This window comes from Triturus cristatus, chromosome 8 (assembly GCF_964204655.1).
Source record: "Triturus cristatus chromosome 8, aTriCri1.1, whole genome shotgun sequence".
Classification (NCBI taxonomy): Eukaryota; Metazoa; Chordata; class Amphibia; order Caudata; family Salamandridae; genus Triturus; species Triturus cristatus.
Genome location: NC_140591.1, coordinates 1628326375 through 1628348539, shown reverse-complemented (window position 1 = coordinate 1628348539; position 22165 = coordinate 1628326375). Strand labels below are relative to the sequence as shown.

At 46.6% G+C, this 22165-nt stretch overlaps 1 protein-coding gene across 6 annotated transcripts in view; it reads right to left on the bottom strand.

The window, feature by feature from the left end:
• The window catches only part of LOC146808458 (transient receptor potential cation channel subfamily M member 2-like), a 729321-nt gene that overhangs the window by 59824 nt on the left and 647332 nt on the right, over window positions 1-22165 (bottom strand). For all 6 annotated transcript variants that reach the window (XM_085623568.1, XM_085623566.1, XM_085623567.1 and 3 more), the window contains exons 32-33: window positions 17478-17579; window positions 2755-2865 (exon numbers count right to left, since the gene is read on the bottom strand). In XM_085623568.1, the coding sequence (XP_085479694.1) occupies window positions 2755-2865; window positions 17478-17579 (213 nt within the window). The remainder of the gene's footprint in view (window positions 1-2754; window positions 2866-17477; window positions 17580-22165) is intronic.

The window sequence follows — 22165 nt, the reverse complement described above, 5'->3', positions numbered from 1 at the left end:
GGTAGTGTTAAGGGACATGAGCCACACCAGTAGGTTGGCTTAGCCAGTTTTATTCCCAAGGAGAGTTCTCTATCTTGAATTTTAAAGTACAGTGCTTTAGGGGGTCACGAATATGCCACACTTTGGAGGAAACTGTCATGCTTTTGGGTGGTATCCTGTACCCTATTGGTCAGGGGTACTGCCCCAACTTGTTGACCCAGAGCAGTGGATAAATGTGTGAGAGCTGTATAGCAACTTAGATCTACTGCCTCAAACTACAAGGAGAAGGACTGCCCTGCTGGAACCCTGGTCTGCACCCACGAAGAATTTGACTCTGATGAATGGCTCCTGCTGCACACTTGGAACTAAAGTCCTGAGGAGTTTGCCTTACTTCAAAAAGGATGAAGAAGTGGATATCCTGAAAGCTACAGGCTAACAGAGCTCGCCTACACCACCTCCCCTAAGAATACCCTAGCCTGGAGTACGTCGAGTGGACTTTTAAGGATTTGGCCAGGCACATTGTGGGAATTGTAGTCCCAAACTTCCAAGGACCATCCCAGAGTTTCTAAGTCTTTTGATTTTGTTTTGGACACTTTTAACCCTCAAGAGTAAACTTCAGGAACAAGTTCCAGAAGTTTAGAGCAAATTTTGGGAAAAGCTCCATAAGGTGACTGACCCGTCAATGAGAGTCGGGCTGCCACCATCGAACCGCGACCCAGGCTAGATTTCAGGTTCCGCTGAAAGCTCTGGAGCTCAAGACTTCCAGGATTTCACTGAGGCCTCGCGCTGAGCCAAGATGCCATTGTTGACTCCAAATTCCGGCCTGAAGAGGAGCCTCGCTTAACGACTAGTGAAACTCCTCCATAAAAGTTTTAAAGTGCGAAGATAACATTTTAATCGGGGCCTCCAGCTTAGTGTATTCGACCAGGGATCTTTTGCAGTTAGCCTCAACCTTTGACTTTGATACTATATCAAGGCAGGGGATTGCAAGATTATTGCTGGTTAGTTCAATGCGCAGTCAGCTGCCCATCACCTACTCCTCCTTCTGCCTGCCTGACCACGCATTGAAACCACAATAATCTTGCGGTCCCCTGCCTTGACCCAGGGCACATTATGGCCTATGAGCAGGGGTTGATTTATGGATTCGTACTGGGGGAGCATGACATAGATCCCTAGGATCTATTGTATCACGACCAGGGATTGAGTATAATAGGACTTTAGATACCAATCCTAATTCAGGTGTAGGGAACATATTTTTTGGTCCTGAAGAAACGCTAGGGATCCAGTACTGCACCAACATAGCGAGAAACAAGTTGACCTGAATAGTGAAACCACGATAGTTCACTACAACACACTCACTGAGTAGTGGCGTATCATAACCTTGCGCACACTACTGCATCTTAGTTTTTAACCTTACTGAAGGGTCACTGAATAAAATTTGATCTCCTTTAGGTCATTTAAAAATCACACTTTACACATTATACCCCACACACCCCCATGCACTGTCATGGCTGATACAAGAAAAGATCTCCGACAAAAAGCCCTTTTGCTTGGCCCGTGGGGCATTGCGGCGCCGGCCCAACGAGGACCCAAACGCCCGATGATGCAGCATGACACCCACATGGGTGTGTGAGGGCAACACTTCAAACAAGGAAGATCCCCTTGAAACCATATATTCTGACCACATCTTTTCATTAAATGTTTTCTATACCCTCTCCACATAGGAACAAGTACCCACACTGATTAGACTAATAAACTGACACAACCATCACATTTCTAAATACAATGATTAAAAAGGAATAAATTATCTACTTTTCAAACCGTGACTGAAGCCAGTTGCACATGTGCTAGTCATCTCGAGGATTGATACTGGCAATGCCATTCTGGAAGGTCTTCCAACAAATGTGGAGGCGCATTTCAAAACAATACCGGACTCCACCACACGGCTCATCTCAGAGTCAAAGAATTTCAACTACTTCTCCCAATCCTGAGAGATCTACATTGGTTTCCATTAGAGGCTTGAATAAAATGTAAAATCAGCTAATCACCACCCAGGTAGTCCAAGACAATTAAAAGATCTACTGGCAGTCTTAGGAGGTGCAAGAGATTCCAAGAGCAAAATCTCTCTGCAGTTGAAGATACCCAAAGTCTGAATGACTGAAGCCCAAAACAATCATTCTTTAGGGCAACTGCGACCATGTGAAACTCTCTACCGATCCACTTAAGAACTTCTCCGACATCTTGATATCCTGAATATGTGGTAAACAGGAAGAGGAGGAAATTATGCTAAAGTTCATTTAGGTGGCGAATTTCAGCCACGAAAGACGCTAAATAAATACAGCCCCACACTATGAATGGTAATGTTATGTACCACTCATCCCTCCTGCTCTCTGTTCCTGTAGGTTCTGCAAGGATCTTTTCTGTCTTTGCCCTCTGTGTTGTTTCTCCCATGCCTTCCTTCAAGCAGTTCTCTCCTGATTTTTGGACTCGCTCCATGCAGCACCCTAGATACCCCTGCCTCTTTATATCTTTCCACTTCCGAACACTGACAAGCATGTGCAGCACTGTGGAAGCAGGAACAATGGTATTAAAGTATGGTATTTCAAAACCCTCCCCCCTCTTTACATACACATTAGTGGGCTTGTCTCCAGATCTCCTTAGTGAAGACAAAGCTATACTAAGACATCAGGACTGATTAGATGGAACCAGGGCAAGGTTTGTGAACCAGATTGCTTCCAATTGGCAGATTATCATGAGCTTCACAATAGTTCTTACCGATGTCAGCAGATCCAGCTGTTCTGGGGATTCAAAGTGCACGTTGACTGCACGTGTCTCCACCCATGCATTGTCTGTGTTCCTCGGGTCATCCAGGTAACCAATGTACACCTGAAAGTGTCAAATCAATAAAGTCTGGTTTTACTGAGGCAAAATCATTGCAATCAACTGGTCCGTATGGACATTTACTACTTATCTCCCATCCCTGACTCCCTCCCTCACTTTTTGTCTGTAACCTCCTCCTTCTAATGTCAGTGCAGCGTTTTCTGCATCCAGTCTGCATACATCACCGCTGTGCTCTTAATGTTGCCTCCACCATTTGATATGTATTTACTGATTAATTCTGCCTGCCCTCATCTAATCCTATGCTCTTATTTCAGCATCCTGTCTACTTCTATGACCTACTATTCCCTTAATATTGCATCCGGCATGCTTCTATCTAATCTTTAGTGCTGAACCCTGCATCTTTCACTTGTACCATGTGATCTCCTATTGCACCATTTTAGTTTTGTTTTCCACGGATCATTGTATTGCCATTTACAAACAAACACAAAATCAGTCACTTTATCATGACTTACACACATTTGTCATCTTAACAGCAATCATAGACGTGTAGCCAGGCACCAGCAACCCTCTCTCCCAATACAGCTCTTCTGGGACTTCCACCCTGACTTGGATTTGAAGTCCAAAGAAGCACAACGCCCCTGTAATCACCAATATTTTCAGGTGCTTCTGTGTGCGTTCCCCCGCTCTGCAGATCAGCATTTCTAAGGTGTACATCGATCCATCCCTTGTCACCAAATCTCCTGTGAAGAGGGCCCCACAGCACACACGTTCTTGCATGTGTCACTTTTAGAAGTGACAGACCCAATCCAAAGCAGCGCAGTTTTATAGTGGCCATGTGTCTCTATCAAGACTTGTGTGTAATTATTGGTCCTCACTAATCTGCACCCCAGTACCTCTGCCCGTGTACGGTAAATCAGCGTCAGAACAGGCCTCGTTTGACCACAGTGACAGCTTGTGTGATGTAGTCTTCTCTTGGACATTTGCAGTCCTAGGCATACTGGGGAGTCCCTCTGAGCAAATCACCAGAGCCTTACTCTGGTGAGGTAGGTCCAAGGTGGATTTACTCAGGTGAATAAGTCTAAAAAGCAACACAGTGGCCGACTCTTGTGGCGCCATTCTTCTTCCTGCCATTCGTCGTTAGTCAGTTTACCAACATCTCTCTCCTAAGCCTGAGGAAACTTATCAATGGTATCTGGTCTTCTGATAAGCAACAAGCAGTACATTTGGGGCATCTGCCCTCCTCTAACGCCCTCATTAATGTCTTCCTCTTAAGTGGATTGAGGAGGCTCTTTGAGGTCTGTTATGTATGATGTGATCACATGACACAGTTGGAGACATCGGAAGAATTGACTCTTGTCAAGTTTATATTCTTCCCTTATGTCGGAAAAGGGACGCACATCAGCTCCCTCTGTTGAGAAATCTCAATTGTGGCTTACCCACAGCAGCCCTGCAGTGCGAACATAATTCTGAGCCTCTTTCCCACCCAAAATAAAGTCTCTTTAGTTAAATTATCCTTCCATTCAAAGTCTTGTCCCTCACTTTGAGCAGAGGGAGAGGGGATTTAGACCTACCCCATAAAGTAGTTGTCGGATCAGAGCCCCTTTCATAGCCCACTTAAGAGTCGTAAAAGCGTAGTCTATCTGTATATCATGCCACTACCCAATATGACTAGGTATAATGCTCTATAGTATAGCCTGGTATCCACAGCCCCAATTCCCCTGTCGTATTGGGACTTAAAACATTTTGTGAGAGCTATTCTGAGATCACTGAAACCCCACAGAAAGCTGTGAAAACTAAGCAAGAAGTTACTTCTCTCCAAAAAAGTTGCTCAGGATCACAAATGGGAAATTCTGGAGAAAGTAGAGGATGTGCAGCAGAAATATAATTTTATAATATGGCGGCTCTGCTCATGGAAGATAGAGGCAGGAGGGACCAAAGAGCTGTCTATTTGAGGTTGATTTTTTTTGGGGCGAAACAATAGCCTTATCTGCAGTCACACACATTCCAAAATACTTAAATCCCTCCTTAGCAATCGATGGGCCAAGCCCCAACCAGGTTACTGTGGTTGTATGCCTACCAAGTATAACCAAGACTTATTAATCTTCAGACTTGTACATCTGCCTACTATATGGAGGATCCAGAGAACTTTGGGCCCACAATCACATCATCTGAATATAGAGGGACTTTGTAGGCAATGCCCGGTGCCCATTTACAGCCCCAGAGAAGGTAATCTCTCCTGAATCTTCCCTGCCAGTGGTTCGGTTACGATGGCATCAAGTGTGTTAGTGGGCAGCCGTCTTTAGTACCTCTCTTTAGAGGAAAGAGATCAGACACTTTGCGCACACACCCTGACCCTCGTGGTTAGACGAGTACATAGTAGCTGCAGCCGCTGGTCAGTGGGAGATGAGCATGTGAGAGATGAGCCTATGTGTTTGGCCGGCTGCCTCGGGCCAGCCAGACTTCGCACTTAAATATGTTAGGTGAGGCTTGCGTTGTTTTTTAATGAATTTTTTCACGCTTCTTAACAATGCATTCTTGCTCTGCACTGTCTTTCGCAGGGCTTACCAGAGCCGGTTCGTGTACTTCACCTAATTTGATGAAGCCAACAAATAATTTATGAAGTAAGAAGGCCTCCTATAATTGGTCCTTTTAACAAATAATTTTTAAAAACATTTTTGGGGGATGAATTTGTTTCTCCATTATTTGTTTTCTTTTTTAGAAATCACTATATAGATGATTACACGAAGACCGTCCTATTGATTCAATTCCATAACTAATTTCATATCACGATACAGCATCCCTGAATATTAGATATTGTATATAATATCTTTAACCCCCAGACTAAAAAGTGGGTATTCTGTATATACATGCTCATCTTTCTTATCTTCATCAGATACCTTGGAGGATACCCGTTCTTCTCCAAATATAGCTATAAGACACCAAGAACCTTTACTGAGATATGAATCACTTCCGTTTATGGTTACAAGAATTAGAATTGTGAATCTCTTATTCGTGGATGATCTTCTCTATAATAATAGGTACAGTATGTTAGACTTATCTAAACTTGATAATACCCTAGTTTTAACTTTCTGTTTGATAATAATCAAACCAATATCACCTCGTTTCTGTTTCCTATTAGCATTAGAGATTACTGGGGAAGATGGATTAGTTACTTACCTGTAATCCTAGTTCTCTTCCAGGGGTATCCTCATCAAAGTCATAAGCATTAGAATATTCCCGCCCATGTGCGGGATCCCGGAAACAGTATATTATATGTGCCCCACATATACATATCCATACATATATACCTATATGTATACACAAGCAAATGCAGCCCCTAACACCCTAGAGCTGGATCATGCTGTAAGGAATTTCCACTACACATTAGAAAAATAGCATTATAAACATGAGAAACAACATAATAACTTATTTGGAAACTGTTTTAATGCTTAGAAAAACAGCAGAAATTCTTAGAAAACACTGAAAGCATAGGAAGCTCCCAGGCTGCATTGCAAATACCCAGTCTAAAAAGACTGAAAAGCTAACTCATAGCTGTATAGTAAAAACTGACACCGTGCCTTTAAGGCACACCTGACCCCCACCTTCCCATCATGCCTCAGGGGTGACAGTTAGGTCAGTTGTTCTTTGCGGAGACTGAAAAGTCATGGCACAAAGAAAATAATAACCTCTGAAAACTATCACACCTTTGCCCGGGGAGGCGGGAGGGTTGCTTATGACTTTGATGAGGATACCCCTGGAAGAGAACTAGGATTACAGGTAAGTAACTAATCCTTCTCTTCCAGGGGATCCTCATCAATAGTCATAAGCATTAGAATAGAATAGCGAGCCTCACCTCATCTCCCTGCGGGCAAAGGAAAGAAAAAACAGAGAAGGGACAGTATGCTCAGATAGCTCAGCTACCCAAACAGGTTCCTCAAGGAGGCTTGGCCTACTTGGGCATCCGCCCTGGAATCGGATTCGAGGCAGTAGTGCCTGGTAAAAGTATGGACCGATTTCCAAGTGGCCGCCTTGCAGATCTCTGCCATAGGAACGTCATGCAGGAAAGCTACTGTGGCCGCTTTCCCCCTAGTAGAATGGGCCTTAGGGGCCAAAGGTAAGGGCCTTTTCGCCAGCTGGTAGGCTAGGGTAATGCAAGAAACAATCCATCTGGAAATGGATCGCTTAGCCGCTGGGAAGCCTGTTCTCATGGCGCCATAGTTGACAAACAGCTGGTCCGTCTTCCTAATGCCTCTGGTACTTGCCAGGTAGAATTTAAGTACCCTTTTGAGGTCTAAGGAGTGGAGCGACCGCTCAGCCGGGGTCGCTGGATTCGGGAAGAAGGATGGCAGAGAAATGGACTGATTAATATGAAAATCAGACACTACCTTGGGGAGAAAGGATGGATGTGCCCTTAAGACCACTTTGTGCTGGTGAAAAACTGTGTACGGCTCTTTAGTACACAGAGCCTGGATTTCGCTTACTCTGCGTGCCGATGTAATGGCTACCAGAAAAGCCGCCTTCCACGACAGATGCTGTAAAGAAGCTTTGTGGATCGGCTCAAAAGGTGGGCCCATCAACTTGGATAACACTAAGTTCAACTCCCACGGAGGTGAAGGGTTTCGAACAGGGGGGTAAACTTTTTTCAACCCCTGCAAGAAGTCCTTGACCACCTGCATCTGGAAAAAAGAAGGTTGACTGGGAGACCTCCTGTAAGCTGTAATGGCAGACAAATGGACCCTGATGGATGCATACTTCAAGCCTGATCTAGCTAAGTGAAGGAGGTACGGATCATGGTGATTCTCCCTACACCAAATGAAGAACCTCTTCCACTTAAACGCATAAGACGCTCTTGTGAAGGGTCGCTTCGCTTCCTTGAGAATATGCATGCAGTCAGGAGGTAGACCTAAATGTCCGTATTGCAGGACCTCAGGAGCCATGCCGTTAAGTTCAGTGAGGGAAGGTTGGGATGCAGAATCCTCCCGCCCATCTTGGACAGCAAGTCCGGCCTGCAAGGCAGCCGCCTGTGAGGTCGAACCGAGAGATGAAGAAGGTCCGGGTACCACCACTGGCGCGGCCAGTCCGGAGCTATGAGGATCATCTTCATGTCGGATCTGAGCAGCTTGGATACCACCTTCGGAATCAGAGGCAGGGGCGGAAAGGCGTAGGCAAATGTCCCTGACCAGTCCATCAAAAGAGCATTCCCCCTGGTCCCTGGACGGTGGAATCTGGACGCGAAGGCGTGGCATTTTGAATTTTCGTCGTCTGCAAACAGATCGATGTCTGGACGACCCCACCAACGGAACAGGTCCGCCACCACGTCGTCGTGCAGCACCCAGTCGGGCTGATCTTCGAAATGCCTGCTGAGTGCGTCTGCCTTGATATTCAATTCCCCTGGAAGGTGTACTGCCACCACCGAGAGGTTCCGGGCAAGCAGCCAGTGCCAGATCGCCTGCGCCTCCAGGGAGAGGGGCCGTGACCGAGTCCCGCCCTGTTTGTTCAGGTAAAACATGGTCGTGGTGTTGTCGGTCTGCACCAGGATTGAGTTGGTCTCGATTGCTGGGAGGAACGCTTTTAGAGCAAGGTGGACTGCTCGAAGCTCTAGCATATTTATGTGGTAGCCCTGTTCTTTTGCAGACCACTGACCTTGTATCTGGAGGCACCCCATGTGGGCTCCCCATCCTTGTAGCGACGCGTCTGTCACCACTGATTGCACCGGAAGTGGCTGGTGAAACGGGACTCCCACCAACAGATTGTTCTGACGAGTCCACCATGTTAGGGAAGATTTCGCTACCTGGGGGAGAGAGATCCGATCTCCCCAACGACCTGTGGACTGATCCCATTGATCCTCCAGAGCTTGCTGCAAAGGTCTCATCCGCAGCCTGGCGTGGGGAATCAGAAAAATGCAGGACGCCATGGAACCCAGCAGAGATGCTACCTGCCGAACTGACGGCCTCCGCATCTGCTGCATAAGCCTGCATTTTTTCTTCATTGAAGACAGTCTCTCCTCCGAAGGATACGCTCTTCCCACGCTTGTGTCCAGAACGGAGCCAAGGTAGTGGATGGACTGAGTAGGCCGCTGCACGGACTTCGCCATGTTGACGTGAAGGCCGAGAGCGTGCAACTGCCTTAGACAGATTTGGAAGTCTTTCTTCACCTGTTGCTGGGTTGGAGCCTTCAGTAACCAGTCGTCCAGGTACGGGTAGACGAAGAGACCCTGCTTGTGTAGGCAGGCCGCCACCACTGCCATACATTTGGTGAAAACTCGCGGGGCCGACTTGAGTCCGAATGGAAGCACTTTGTACTGGTAGTGCTTGTCTCCAACCACAAACCGCAGGTACCTGCGGTGATGCTTTGCTATTGGAATGTGAAAATACGCATCTTGGAGGTCCACCGAACACATCCAATCTCCGACTTGTAGATGTGGACATATTTGGTGAAGCGCCAACATACGGAACTTCTCCTTGACGATGACTTTGTTTAGGAGACGAAGGTCCAGAATCGGCCGAAACTTGTGCTCTTGATCTTTCTTGGGCACCAGGAAGTACCGGGAGTACACTCCTTTTCCGACCTGTGAAGGAGGAACCCTTTCTATGGCATGCTTTTGCAGAAGGGACCTCACTTCCTGCTTGAGTAGGTTTAGGTGGTGAGGACGGGACCTCTTTGGCGGGATGTCTCTGGGAAGCGCTCGAAAACGTAGCGCATATCCATGACGCAGTATATTCAGCACCCAGCGATCTTTTGTGATGCTGACCCACTCTGCTAGATGTTGCGATGCACTTCCTCCCACTGGAGTGGGCAACGGTCGTAGAGGAAGCCACAGCTCATGACTTTCCTCCTCTTGTGGCAGTGGAGGACTGTTGTTGGTGTCCACCTCTGCCTCTGCCAGACTTTCCGCCTCGAAACTGGGTTTTCCCTTGGGGTTTGCTCTGAGACCACTGAGGGGTTTGAACCCTCTGTTGAGGCCCCTTGCGTTGGGTGGGTCGAAAACGGCGCTTGAACTCCTTTTTCTTCTCCAAGCCCACGGCTTTGAGAGTGTCCAGCTCAGTTTTCATGCGCCCCATCTCCTCATCCGTGTGAGTGCCGAAGAGGGAGTTGCCAGAGAACGGGAGGTTTAAAATCCGTTGCTGTGCGTCTGGCTTGAGCCCTGTCAGACGCAACCAGGACGACCTCCTGGCGCAGACGCCGTGTGTATAAGAGTGGGCTGAGATTAGCGCACCATCCGCCGCTGTGCTAATCGACTGATTAGCCACCAGTGCCCCTTCAGTAACAATCTCCTCAAAGTCCTTTTGGTCCTCCTTGGGCAGCTTGGATTTGAAACGTTCCATCGAATCCCAGAGGGCCCTATCGTACCTGCCCAGAAGCGCTGCCGCGCTGGAGATCTTGAGGGCTGCCGCCGCCGAAGAGCAGGTCCTGCGTCCCCATGAGTCCTGGGTTCTGCTCTCCTTGTCTGGAGGGACGGAGGAGGAGGCCGACGCCGTCTGACCCTTCCTGGCAGCTGCCACTATGACGGAGTCCGCAGGTGGGTCTGTCTTTACAAAGACGGGGTCAGAGGTAGCTGGCTTGTATTTTTTTAGGATACGAGCCGGAACGGCTTTGACAGTCGCCGGGGTGAGAAAAGTGTCCATGACTGGTTCCATGATTCCTGGGACCAAAGGCAGCAGCGGACGAGAGGCAGACTTTTGGTGAAGTGTTTCAAAAATCACCGAGGTTGTGACTTGGGGGACTGACATCTCAATCCCCAGCTTCAGTGCTCCCCGCTGCAACACTTCCTGGTAGGTGTTGATGTCGTCTACGGGAGAGACCCTGGACACTGGGCTGTCCGTGAGCGTGGGAGAATAGTTTCTGATGGAGGACTTGGAGGACGAGGAAGAGGACGATGATGGAGTCCTTTTGCGCTTCCGGTGATGATCACGCGCCCTTGACCCAGGTGAACGCTCCTCCCGTCTGGGGGAGCGCGATCTGCGTCGCCTGTAGTCCGGAGATCTCGGACGTGCTGGCCTGGGGGGACTAGATCTGTCCACAGCCGCCACCAGGCGTTGCAGCGGAGAATCATGCACTGGGCTAATGTATTCCCGCATCCTCCTTGTAGGCCCTGAGTCTAGCCAATGATGTGCTGGTAGTAGCCATCTGGGCGACAGAGTAACGGTCTGAGCCTGAGGAGAAGACCTACGGGGTTGAGCTGCAGGTTCTCGTGGCTTTGCTGGTCGTGGAGAGGCCTCTGAGTGGGAGGAGGAGTGGCGAGAAGCCGACTCTGTAACCAGGACCACCGACTTGTCTGAGGCCTGTCTCGACGTCGAGCGCGGTCTTGACGACGATCCGTGGTGTCCTCTCCTGTCTCGCTGGGACTCTCTCGACGTCGAACGCCGTCTCGACGTGGACCGGCGGCCATGTTCCGTGGGCGAAGCCTGCCGCCTCGACGTCGAGCGGCGATGTGAAGCCGACGACGGAGGCTCTCTCTCCCTCGACGCCGGACGCCGCGGGGACGCCGGCGGAGATGCTGCCACTCTCGACGTCGATACCGATGCCAACCTCGACGCCGAACGCCGCTTGGAGGACGACGGCGGAGGATCCTGCTGCTTCGACGTCGAACGTCGATGAAGCCTCGACGACGGTGGGGATGGTGCCCTCGACGACGGAGGGGTGACACTCCTCGACGCCGGTCGTCGCCTGGTTGACGACGGCGGAGGGTCCCTGCTCCTCGACGCCGATCGACGTCGAGATGTCGACGGCGGAGGGTCCCTGCTCCTCGACGCCGAACGCCGCTGGGTTGGCGACGGCGGAGGCTCTCTGGTCCTCGACGCCGATCGTCGCCGGGTTGACGACGGCGGAGGCTCTCTGCTCCTCGACGCCGATCGTCGCCTGGTTGACGACGGCGGAGGTTCCCTGCTTCTCGACGCCGATCGTCGCCGGGTTGACGACGGCGGAGGGGGGGTGTCTCTCGACGCCGAACGTCGCCGGGTTGACGACGGCGGAGAGGATCTGGATCTCGACGCCGCTCTGGATCTCGACGCCGATCGTCGCCGAGTTGACGATGGCGGTCTGGACTTCGACGTCGACGTCGTACCTGCTCTCGACGGCGAGCCCGCTGTCGAGAACTTCTTTTTCGAAATATGACCTACCGGAACATCTTTTCCCAGCGCCGAGCCCGACGCTGAGGCGGAAGGACGAGAGGACTTGCTTCTAGATGATTTTTTATGCCTCTTGGAGCCCTTCCTCACCGGAGATCGGCCTCTAGATGGTTGTGCCAGGCCATAAGCGCGACTTCGCTCTCTGTCCTTCAAAGTTCTTTTGGACAGGCCCTGGCAGTGAGGACATGTGCTGGAATCATGGTCCTCCGGCAGACACAGGATACAGACCCTGTGAGAGTCAGTCGCGGCCTTTTTCTTGCCACAGGCAGGGCAAGGATCGAAAAGAGAAGGCATTTTAAGTGGAAAAAATGCCCAAAAAAGCCTAAAAAAAGGCAGCCTCTTACCGACTTAGCTGTGAAACGTCGAAGTAAGGGAAAAAGAATTGAAAAAATAGACAATATTTTCTGACAAACTCAGAAAAAAGTGGAGCTCTGTTGCCAGGATCCTTCCAGAAGGAGCCGGAAAGAACAACTGACCTAACTGTCACCCCTGAGGCATGATGGGAAGGTGGGGGTCAGGTGTGCCTTAAAGGCACGGTGTCAGTTTTTACTATACAGCTATGAGTTAGCTTTTCAGTCTTTTTAGACTGGGTATTTGCAATGCAGCCTGGGAGCTTCCTATGCTTTCAGTGTTTTCTAAGAATTTCTGCTGTTTTTCTAAGCATTAAAACAGTTTCCAAATAAGTTATTATGTTGTTTCTCATGTTTATAATGCTATTTTTCTAATGTGTAGTGGAAATTCCTTACAGCATGATCCAGCTCTAGGGTGTTAGGGGCTGCATTTGCTTGTGTATACATATAGGTATATATGTATGGATATGTATATGTGGGGCACATATAATATACTGTTTCCGGGATCCCGCACATGGGCGGGAATATTCTAATGCTTATGACTATTGATGAGGATCCCCTGGAAGAGAACTGTTATTATCAACACACAACTGATATATTTACCAGGAGACCGTCTGGCGAAAATACTTGCTTTTTCAAACCTTCACAAGATTCTAAAAATTCTTGGGTATTTATATTTCCTCAGTTTCTAATTATTTAAACTTATATTCTGAACATAGTCACACTCAACTAGTATGTGTCTATTCATTGTCTATTTTCAAACCTCTGCTCTCTATTATACACTTCTACAGAACCACATCGCACGTCGGAATCTTCTCTTGAAATTATCTACACTTATTACTGCGTGCTAACAGTAGCATAATTATATGCCTGACATTTAAAGCGTTCAAAGACTCTTTACAAAGGTTAGTGCCTATATTCTACCTTGGGACACAACGCTCTACTTTCCTCACACCGGATGTGGTGGTGGGGACAATCCAATCTTCTAACCCAATTACCTTACTGGTCACATCACTACCTTTTTTTCGTTCTCATATTATCTCTTTCCTTAACTAACTCACGTTTTTTCCTTTCCTTTCTCTCCCATTCGTTTCACTCAAAAAATTCTTATACTTTGCCTATTTTTCACAATGGAACTGATAATAACGGATTGAACTAGATTGCTAATGTACAATATCGACACACTGTTGGTGTTTTGTGCAAACTAAGATCTTGACATTCTTCTTACAGCCCTGAGGAAGTCACTAACGTGACGAAACACGTGTCGGCTGTCATCCTTCTGTATCAAGATTCAGAAAATTGAAGTCTCCCTGTCATGAAATAACTAGGGAGTTCTGATTTTTTTACTTATGAATGTGTTTTTCCTTTTTGTGAAACTTATGTATTAAATTGCTTTCTGATATATACTCTTGTGAGGACCTATTCTGTTCCGTAGTCAGTTACTTTTATCGTCACTGTATCCTTCTCTCTTTTTGGCTAATAACCAATAAGAATAATATATGACTTTAGAGTGCCGGGATTGACTTATGTACAAAGACTTCGCACTTAGGTTGGTCCAATCCGGCTGTATTGAACAGCCAGGCTGGAGAAGCAGCACAGACTCCCTGTCCTGAGCCGTGCATCAAAGCAGCTTGCTCAGGCCAATCCCTGCACTGCTGTCATGCGTGAGAGCAGTGTGGGGATTGCATTGCACAGGGAGTCTCTGATGCTTGCCCAGGTGCTGCTGGGACCTAGGAGGCATCGGAGAACTGAGGCGCCAGGAGCAGCATCAGATACGTTTTTTTTTAAAACAGTGGTCACCCCCCTGCTCTTCCTCCTCCCGTGCTCCCCCCTGCCCCATCTCGTTCCCCCCACACCCCCTCCACCCACCCTACCCCTGTTCGCCACTGGTTTGTTACTTTGCAATCAAACTGGCATTTCACAGAGAACATTTTTCCCTTTGTCTAGATGCGAAGCTTCAGCATTTGACATTTTGTGGGGCGGCCAAAGGTGTACTTGAAGAAAACAACAATCATGAACAATATTGGAGTTCAAGACTCATTCATGATTTCCCTTGTAAAACCTGCTTAGATGGTTCACCTGTTGATTGAGGTCACATGGTAAGTAGACTGCATGTAAAGACAAATCTCAGGTTAGAGACAATGCCAAATCTTTACCTCAAAACATACATGTCCATATCTAGTATTGCCGTGTTTGTTTATTACATCGTTGTGGTATTGTCTGTTTGAGCCAAAATCCTGTCTGTTATCAGAGCAAGTCGGAAACCCTTGACAACCAGAGGGACCATCCTGACAGCCAGGAAGCGTATGTGGCATTATGCCTTCTTCATCAACTAGAGTCCTTGTTTGAGAGTCTACCCAGACAGGCCCATTAGCTTGTCAGAGATGAGCAGAGTTTGGACAGGAAGGTTCAGAAAGAGAGGATTGTCTTGTCAAAGGTTACTCCTCTTGCAACTGCGCACTATGGACTGCTTTACTGTCGGGGATAAGAGACCCTGGAAGTCCTTTGTGCCCCCACTGGGTCCATTGACTCTCCAGACACTGCCGCAGTGGTCTCATGTGCAGACTTCCATTCGAAAACATGACTCCGCGAATCTGTTGATTATTTGATAGTGGGCAGGGGCGTAAGACAGGGATGCATATTAGATCCCTTTCTTGTTTCCTTATACATAAATGGCACAGACAACTTCTTGGCTGCTAGAGTGTTATATATGCAGACAATGATGTGTTAATGGCCCACACTGGCAATGCATTACAGTTTCTTACGGATAGTTGTGTGTCTTCAAGGGAGGGCCTGAGTCTTAAAGTTAATATAAGCAAAACACATGAAGTATTTCCATTGCTAGTTCCTGCTAGAGCCATTGTTGAGGCAGGCCTCCATATCAAATACAGCTGCAAGGTGCTTTGCATGTGTGACCCTTGACAAATGAAGAGGGAGGGTTTTTTTTACTTTGTGAACTTTCTTCCATGAACACAATAAGCATGTGTTTTAAAATGTGAGCTCTCTGACAAATACAATAGGGTGTTTGGGGTTTACATTGTGAACTCTGATAAAGATAACATCAAGGGGTTTTATATTGAGAACTCTATGCCAAACACCATAGCAATTGTCTTCACCTTGTTTAACACAGAGACTTTACACAGATATCTAGTGGAGGAGGAGCAAAAGAGGTTTTCATTGCGTACATCAGTGATTTTATGTTTAATATTAATAATATGGGACTTACCTTTGTTTTTAGAGGAAATGACTGACTGGAAATGAATGTATTTTATGCTTGCTTTTGGGTGGTTTGTGGAGTTCTAAGCGTTCTCATGGGAGCTGTCCAGGCGAGGACAGAGGCAAGGTCCTGGAGTAGGGTCACCAAGGAGTCAGGGTGCGGGTGGGGGATTTGGGGGCCGTTTGCACTGGTGTAAAGAGAGTTAAGTCTACTCCAAAATTAAGGCGGGGGACACCAGAGGTAAAAGACTCCAGTTGTTATAGTTGCTGCCAAGTAACCCCTGGTTACCCTGGAAATCTCCATGAACCAGTGAGCACATTCCCACATAACTTCAAGGGTACATCCAGTGCCCCAGAAGAATCCAACCCTGCTACGCCCATCTCCCCAGCGCATGCTGCGGCGGCACAAGTTCCAACAGCTGCATGCAGGTCTCTGTTTCAAAAACATCCCCAAGGCCCATTGCAGTGAGTGCAGGTAACAGAGCCAGTACAACATGGCATGATGTGGTGTGTATTGAGCACTTATGGGATGGCCATATCTCCCAGCTCAATGATGTGGCAGCATACGCATGCATGTAAACACCAAACATTGGAGCCAGACTGATCCCTGCCTCTCCCCCAGGGGTGATTAGGATATCTGTCAGGCTACTGGCAGAGCTACCGCCCTCCATCCCTGTGTCCATGGTAGCAGTGGATAGGGTCTATGCTGCACTATGCTGGTTTACCTATCACTCAAGGTGCTGTTCTGTACGTGCACTGGTATGTGCTCTTTGCCACATGCAAAGTATAATGAACCTGCCTGATGGTGAAATACCTACTTTAATAATGCACTGTACCCCAAGTGCACCCTGCGTGTGTAAGGCACTAGGCTGCACCCGCTCATTTTGTATATGTGCCCAACGTGGAGTTCGTGTGGCTTTGGTGCAGTGCAGCCGGTGCAGACTGGTGCAGAGCTGCTCCTTTCAGGCAGGAGGGCGAATGGGTGCAAGCGCCAAGCAGCCAGGAGGAGGTGCCAAGATTCTGTCACTGATGTAACTGGGGCTTGGTGGTGCCACTCAATACAACCAGTTCCACACATGGTGGTGGGCAGGGGCAGCCTGACAGTGGTCACTAGGCAAGGACTCTCAAAAGTAAATCCATGGACAGCCTGGCTCATTAATGCCCACCCTCAGTAGGAAAGCCACTGAGGCTCCCAAGTGGAGAAAGTGGGCTCTAGTTAGTAACTATTACTGCAAAGTTCAGGACAAAGGGCCATCCAAGGCTTGTCAGGGGTGGTAAGTGCTAGAGAATGGAATTTAAATTCAAATACAAGGGGAAGGGGTAAAACCTCATGGTAGAAAAGCAAAACTCCTAAATGCTGACTACGCTTTTACATCCCGTAAAGGCTAGCAAGCACACACTACCAGGAGCACCCTCACACTCCTCTGAGAGTAGCAGTCACACACTCCTGCGGGGGAATCCTACTCTCTTCCGTTACCAGCAGTCTCCCTATCCAAAGCTGTCTGATGCGAATCACAGCAGCAGTCACGAACCACGAGAAGCCCCCTCACACCCCTCACAGTCTAGCTCCCAGGCCAGGCTGGTGCATGGTGAGAATGAGTGAAAGCAGGACTGCCAGATCTCCCTGGCCACAGTCAACACCAGTAAAAAGCTCTGTCTTGTATTCTCAGCTGTATGCCGGACATGCATCTCAGTGACAAGGCTTGTGAGGTTTGGTTGTATTATTCATTTTGTTTCTCTTTGAGTGTTTAAAAGATGTTATTTTGAAGTGGGACTTTACTTTGTACCATGTAAAGTTGTCCATAACTATTACATACTTCATCACAGGATTAAAATTATGTTTAAATAAAAACAAAATTAGAATCACTACAATTGTGCTGCAGTGAACGTGTACACTCATTTGCCGGCGTGTTCTAGTAGAAACATATGTAACATGCACAAAATGTGAATTTAATGTGCTGACCTCAGTTCCTTTTTCTAGCAGAGCCTCAAACGCTTTCAGGAATCCATTCTTCAGGACCTCTTTCAGTTTGGATGGTAGTTTCTCACCTGGCCCCAATGTGCCCTGAAACAGAGGATAATATGGTTGAACTTGGGTCTGAAGCATGCATTAACCCACTCTTGGCCACTTATGAACAGATGAAGAGGATAGAACTGGCATGATAGACAGAATATGGAAATGCCCCTGAGGGCAGAGTATGTGTCTAAAGACAGGCAAATTGCAACAAGACACATATAAATGGCTGTCAATTATCTGGATTGGTAATACTGAACGCCACATATGGCCCATACGTGGCCAGTATATAGCATCATCGTTCTAGATTATTAACAAAGTGCCACTTCACTTTCAGCCCTGGCAAACCCACCCTCACATTAACACAAGCCTCTTTATGATTTCTATCACCTTGTCGTCTGGGACCTGACAGAGCACCAGCAAGGGCACAGGCAAGCATCCCCATCTTGCTTGGGTGAAGAAGGGACCCATGGTAAGAGAGAAGGAAGGAATAGTTACTTACCTGTAATCCGAGTTCTCCTAGCGCAACCTTCATTTTTGGCATAAGCACTGAATTGTCCTGCCGGCGCCAAAGTACAGGAAATGTTTTGGAAAAGCCTAGGAAAGGCTATATTGGAAAAGGATTGGCTGTTTACTTTAACAAATAATTTTTTTTAAAAAAAAGAAACAAAGTCAATAGAAATAATCTAGTGACCTGAAAACTCTTTCACAAACCTATTTTAAAGGAAGGCTGAGCAAAAATAGGGACCATGTAACCTAATACACGGCAGGGAAAATGGCGCTGCTGCATTGAATGTTATGTTATGTTATATTGTAGTTCTATAGAGCCCGCTTTCACTCAAAAATGGGCATCTTGGCGCTATTGACAAGAACTCTCAAAATTGTCAATAATCTGAACACAAAAGTGAACCCATCTTTTAAGGGGCACCAACCCGCTGGTTCAAGGAGAAAAAACAGGTTTTTAGAACCTTTCTAATGATGCTCCTAGATGATTTGGCAATAGATTCCACCATTTTGCTGCCATATAGGTAAAACTTCTTCCACGCCAGTGAACTTTCTTTATTCTGGGTATTTGTACTTTGTTAGCTGTACTAGATTGCAGCCGCGGTCGGTAGCAGGAGTAACTGCAGGGCGGTGAATAATAAAACAAATTTCGTTGCGTGCACTGCATCCCCAAATGCCATGCAGTGCACGCAACGAAATTCGTTTTTATTAATTTATATGTTAACTTACCTGTAAACCTCCGTAATCCATAGTTTACTACCCCTCACCCTGCCCCTCCCCCTCCCCACGTCACCGCCCTGCAATTACTCCTACTACTGACCGCGGCTGCTAGATTGTAAAGTAAGTGGGGGAACGTACCAGTGAAACATTTCCTGCAAAAAGAGTGGACCGTCATGATGTAAACCATTATGCGCCCAGCAAAGAGCTTTGAACTGGATCCGCTCCCTAATTGGAAGCCAATGTAGTTCCCCAATGGATTTATAAACTGAGCAGAATCTTGGTAACAGAATGTTCGCCGCCGCATTTTGCAGAGCCTGAAGTTTATTAAGAAGACGTGCTTGACATCCTAGAAATAGTACATTACAATTATAAATCCTTGATAATACCAAGGCAATGATTACTTTTTTTTACATTCTAATGGAAAGAATGGTTAGATCTTTTTTTTTATTTTTAACGTGAAAAAGCAGGAGGAGGTCACCTGGTTTGAATGTTCTATGAAGGTTAATCTGTTGTCAAAAATGACACAAAGACGCCAAGACACCAAGATTTCTCAACTTCTGGGCTGGAGTTGGCAGTGATCCCAAAGTAGATGGCCACCAGGTGGAATTCCAAAAAGCACTGTGATTTCCAAACGCTAACACCTCTGTTTTATCGGAGTTAAGCAACGAGAGTTCAGTTGCATCCACTGCGCAATTCTATTTATGCACGTGCTGAACTGCAAGGCTACTTTTTCTGGATTCGATGAAATTGCTACTCGTAGCTGTGTGTCATCAGCATAAGAACAGATTGAGAAACCTTGTGCTCTAATTAGCTGAATAAGTGGGGTGATGTACACATTAAAAAAAGATTGGACTTAAAGAGGATCCTTGCAGGACCCCACACCGAAGTTTAAAAGGAGTGGAGGTATATCCTTCAGCATCACTGCTTGCTCTCTATTAGTAAGAAAGGATGAAATCAATTTCCGAGCCTCTCCTTTTATGGCTATTTCCTCAAGGCGATAGATTATTGCGAGGTGATCCCCTGTGTCGAAAGGGCTGATAGGTCTAATAAAATCAAGGCCGCATTCTCTCCCGCATCAACAATGGATCAGATCTTTTCTGTAGCTGCCAGGAGAGCTGACTGAGCTCTGTCCAGGCCTAAAACCGTGTTGTGTGGAATCAAAAAGATTATTGGAATCAATAAAGGAGATAGCCTCTTCATTCATTGCTTTCTCCAATATTTTTGCTGGTAATCAAGAAATAGGCCTATGATTTTTCACATCGGAGGAGTCCAGAAATGCTTTTTTAATTTAGGGTAAGAGAGATGCTTTCTTCCATGTTGTCGGGGAATAGCTTGAATTCAATATATTATTTATGATACTAGTGAGGTGAGCAGCGACTGTATCTAAGACAGGATAGAGTACCTTCGGGGAACAGGGATCAGTCGGGGATCCGGACTTATTTGTTTTTAAAAGAGAAAGCGTTTGTTCTACTTTAAGATGAGTGAACAAGAGCAGAACCGGGGCACGGGCAGAGCAATTTTAGTTTAATGTATCAGTATCCCTGATAGTACCTGGAATATGACCTTGACCAATAAGTTGACCTTAGAAATCTTGAAAGATTGTGTTAACTTTCTTAAAGAAAAAACAGAAGAGCAGGGCATCACCAGTATCCCATCACATTCTGTAGATGTCAGTTGAGCTAGATCGATGGCGAAGGGTCGTAGTAAATCTGACAATATTATCCTTTTGCCTTTACTCTGGGAAGGGTGTGGGCTGCTTATGACTATAATTAAGACCCCTCTCGACAAGAACAAGGATTACAGGTAAGTCATTATTCCTTCTCCTACAGGGGGATCTTCATAATGAATAGAATAGCAAGTCCATCAATACAAAGGCAGAGAAAAAACTATTGCAAAGTCAAAAAATCAACCACACAACGTAACCAAGAAGATTCTGCAAAGAGGCTCGGCCCACTTGGGCATCAGCTCTGGAATCTGTAACAAGACAGTAATGACGTGTAAAAAAGTATAGAGAGTTCCACTTGGCAGCTTATAATATGTCAATATTTGAAATCTTTCTCAGCAACGTTGTAGTAGCAGCTCTGCCTGTAGTGGAGTGACCTGGGAAGGATTTATTAGCCTTGCTTTAACAAAGGATAATACAGGAAATAATACACCTTGAGATGGATTGCTTCAACTGTGCTATAGGGGCCATAATTTACAAACAGATGGTCAGATACATAATGTCTTTGGTCTCATCTAAATAAAAGTTTGAAACACTTTTAACGTCCAAAGGTTTCAAGGCCCTCTCCATTGGACAAGGATTATGAAACAAAGTTGGAAGACAAACTGTCTGATTAACATGGACATTAGATACCACCTTGGGAAGGAAACGTGGGTGAGTCCCCATCTGTACTTTGTACTTATGGAACATTGTATATGGTTTCTTACATCAAAGTCACTGTCCCTAAAGACGAAAGTCGTAGCCACTAGAAAAGCTGTCTTTCAGGAAAGATTCTGTGGGGTTAATTTATGAATGGGTTAAATCTGGGGACACAATAGTTTACATAAAATTAGATTCTTTTTCCAAGGAGAAGGTCTTCTTAAGAGATTCCTGGGCAGAGTTTGCAGAGTTCTGCTATATGGATCTCCTCAAAGTGCCGAAAAAACTCCACTGTGCTCCACAGAGTTCCGTGAGCGGTGGACTGCGGTAAGTCGTGCTGCTCACGCTGATTTTTAGCGCCAGCAGTTTGTCCTATGCTGTAAAATCACAAGAGGGTGCTGCTTCTTTCTGCCACTCATGGCAGCTTCCTTATCGCAAGCGGCAGGTTTCTCAACACGAGCGGTAGCAACCTGCAGCGACTGCCCGCATTGAGAAATCTCACTGGGAGGTTGTCTAGCGTATGATATTGGCTGCTCGCCAAAGAGGAAAAACTACAATCCACTTTGCGGAGTTTTGTGGAACTCTGCATGGAGTGCAGAGTGGGTAAAAATCTACAAACTCCGCCGGTGCAGCAGAATTCATAGCCCACCCCTACTTAAGAGAGGATAAGCCTTAAGTTCTTCTGAAAAAACTTTTTAGAAAGTGATTTTGAAAAAGAGGTTTGTGAAGGGTATTTTCTGTAGGAGGTTAGGGCTGATAAATGACCCCTTTTTGAGGAAACCGGCAGCCCAGTTATTCTTAAGTCAATAAGGGATGGAAGTACCACTTCCTCATGACATCTGAAATGGTCAGGTTTCTTCCACTGGACTCAGATGCAGAACCTCTGCACTTAAAGCTATAGGATGTTCTACGGAAGGGTGCCTGTCTTCTCTCAATATGTTCATGTTATCTCGAAGTTTTAAGCGGACATACTTCAAGAGTTAAAGAGCTAAGCTAATAACTTCCACAGTGGAAAAATAGGGTGCAGAATTTGGCTCCCGAACCTGAATAG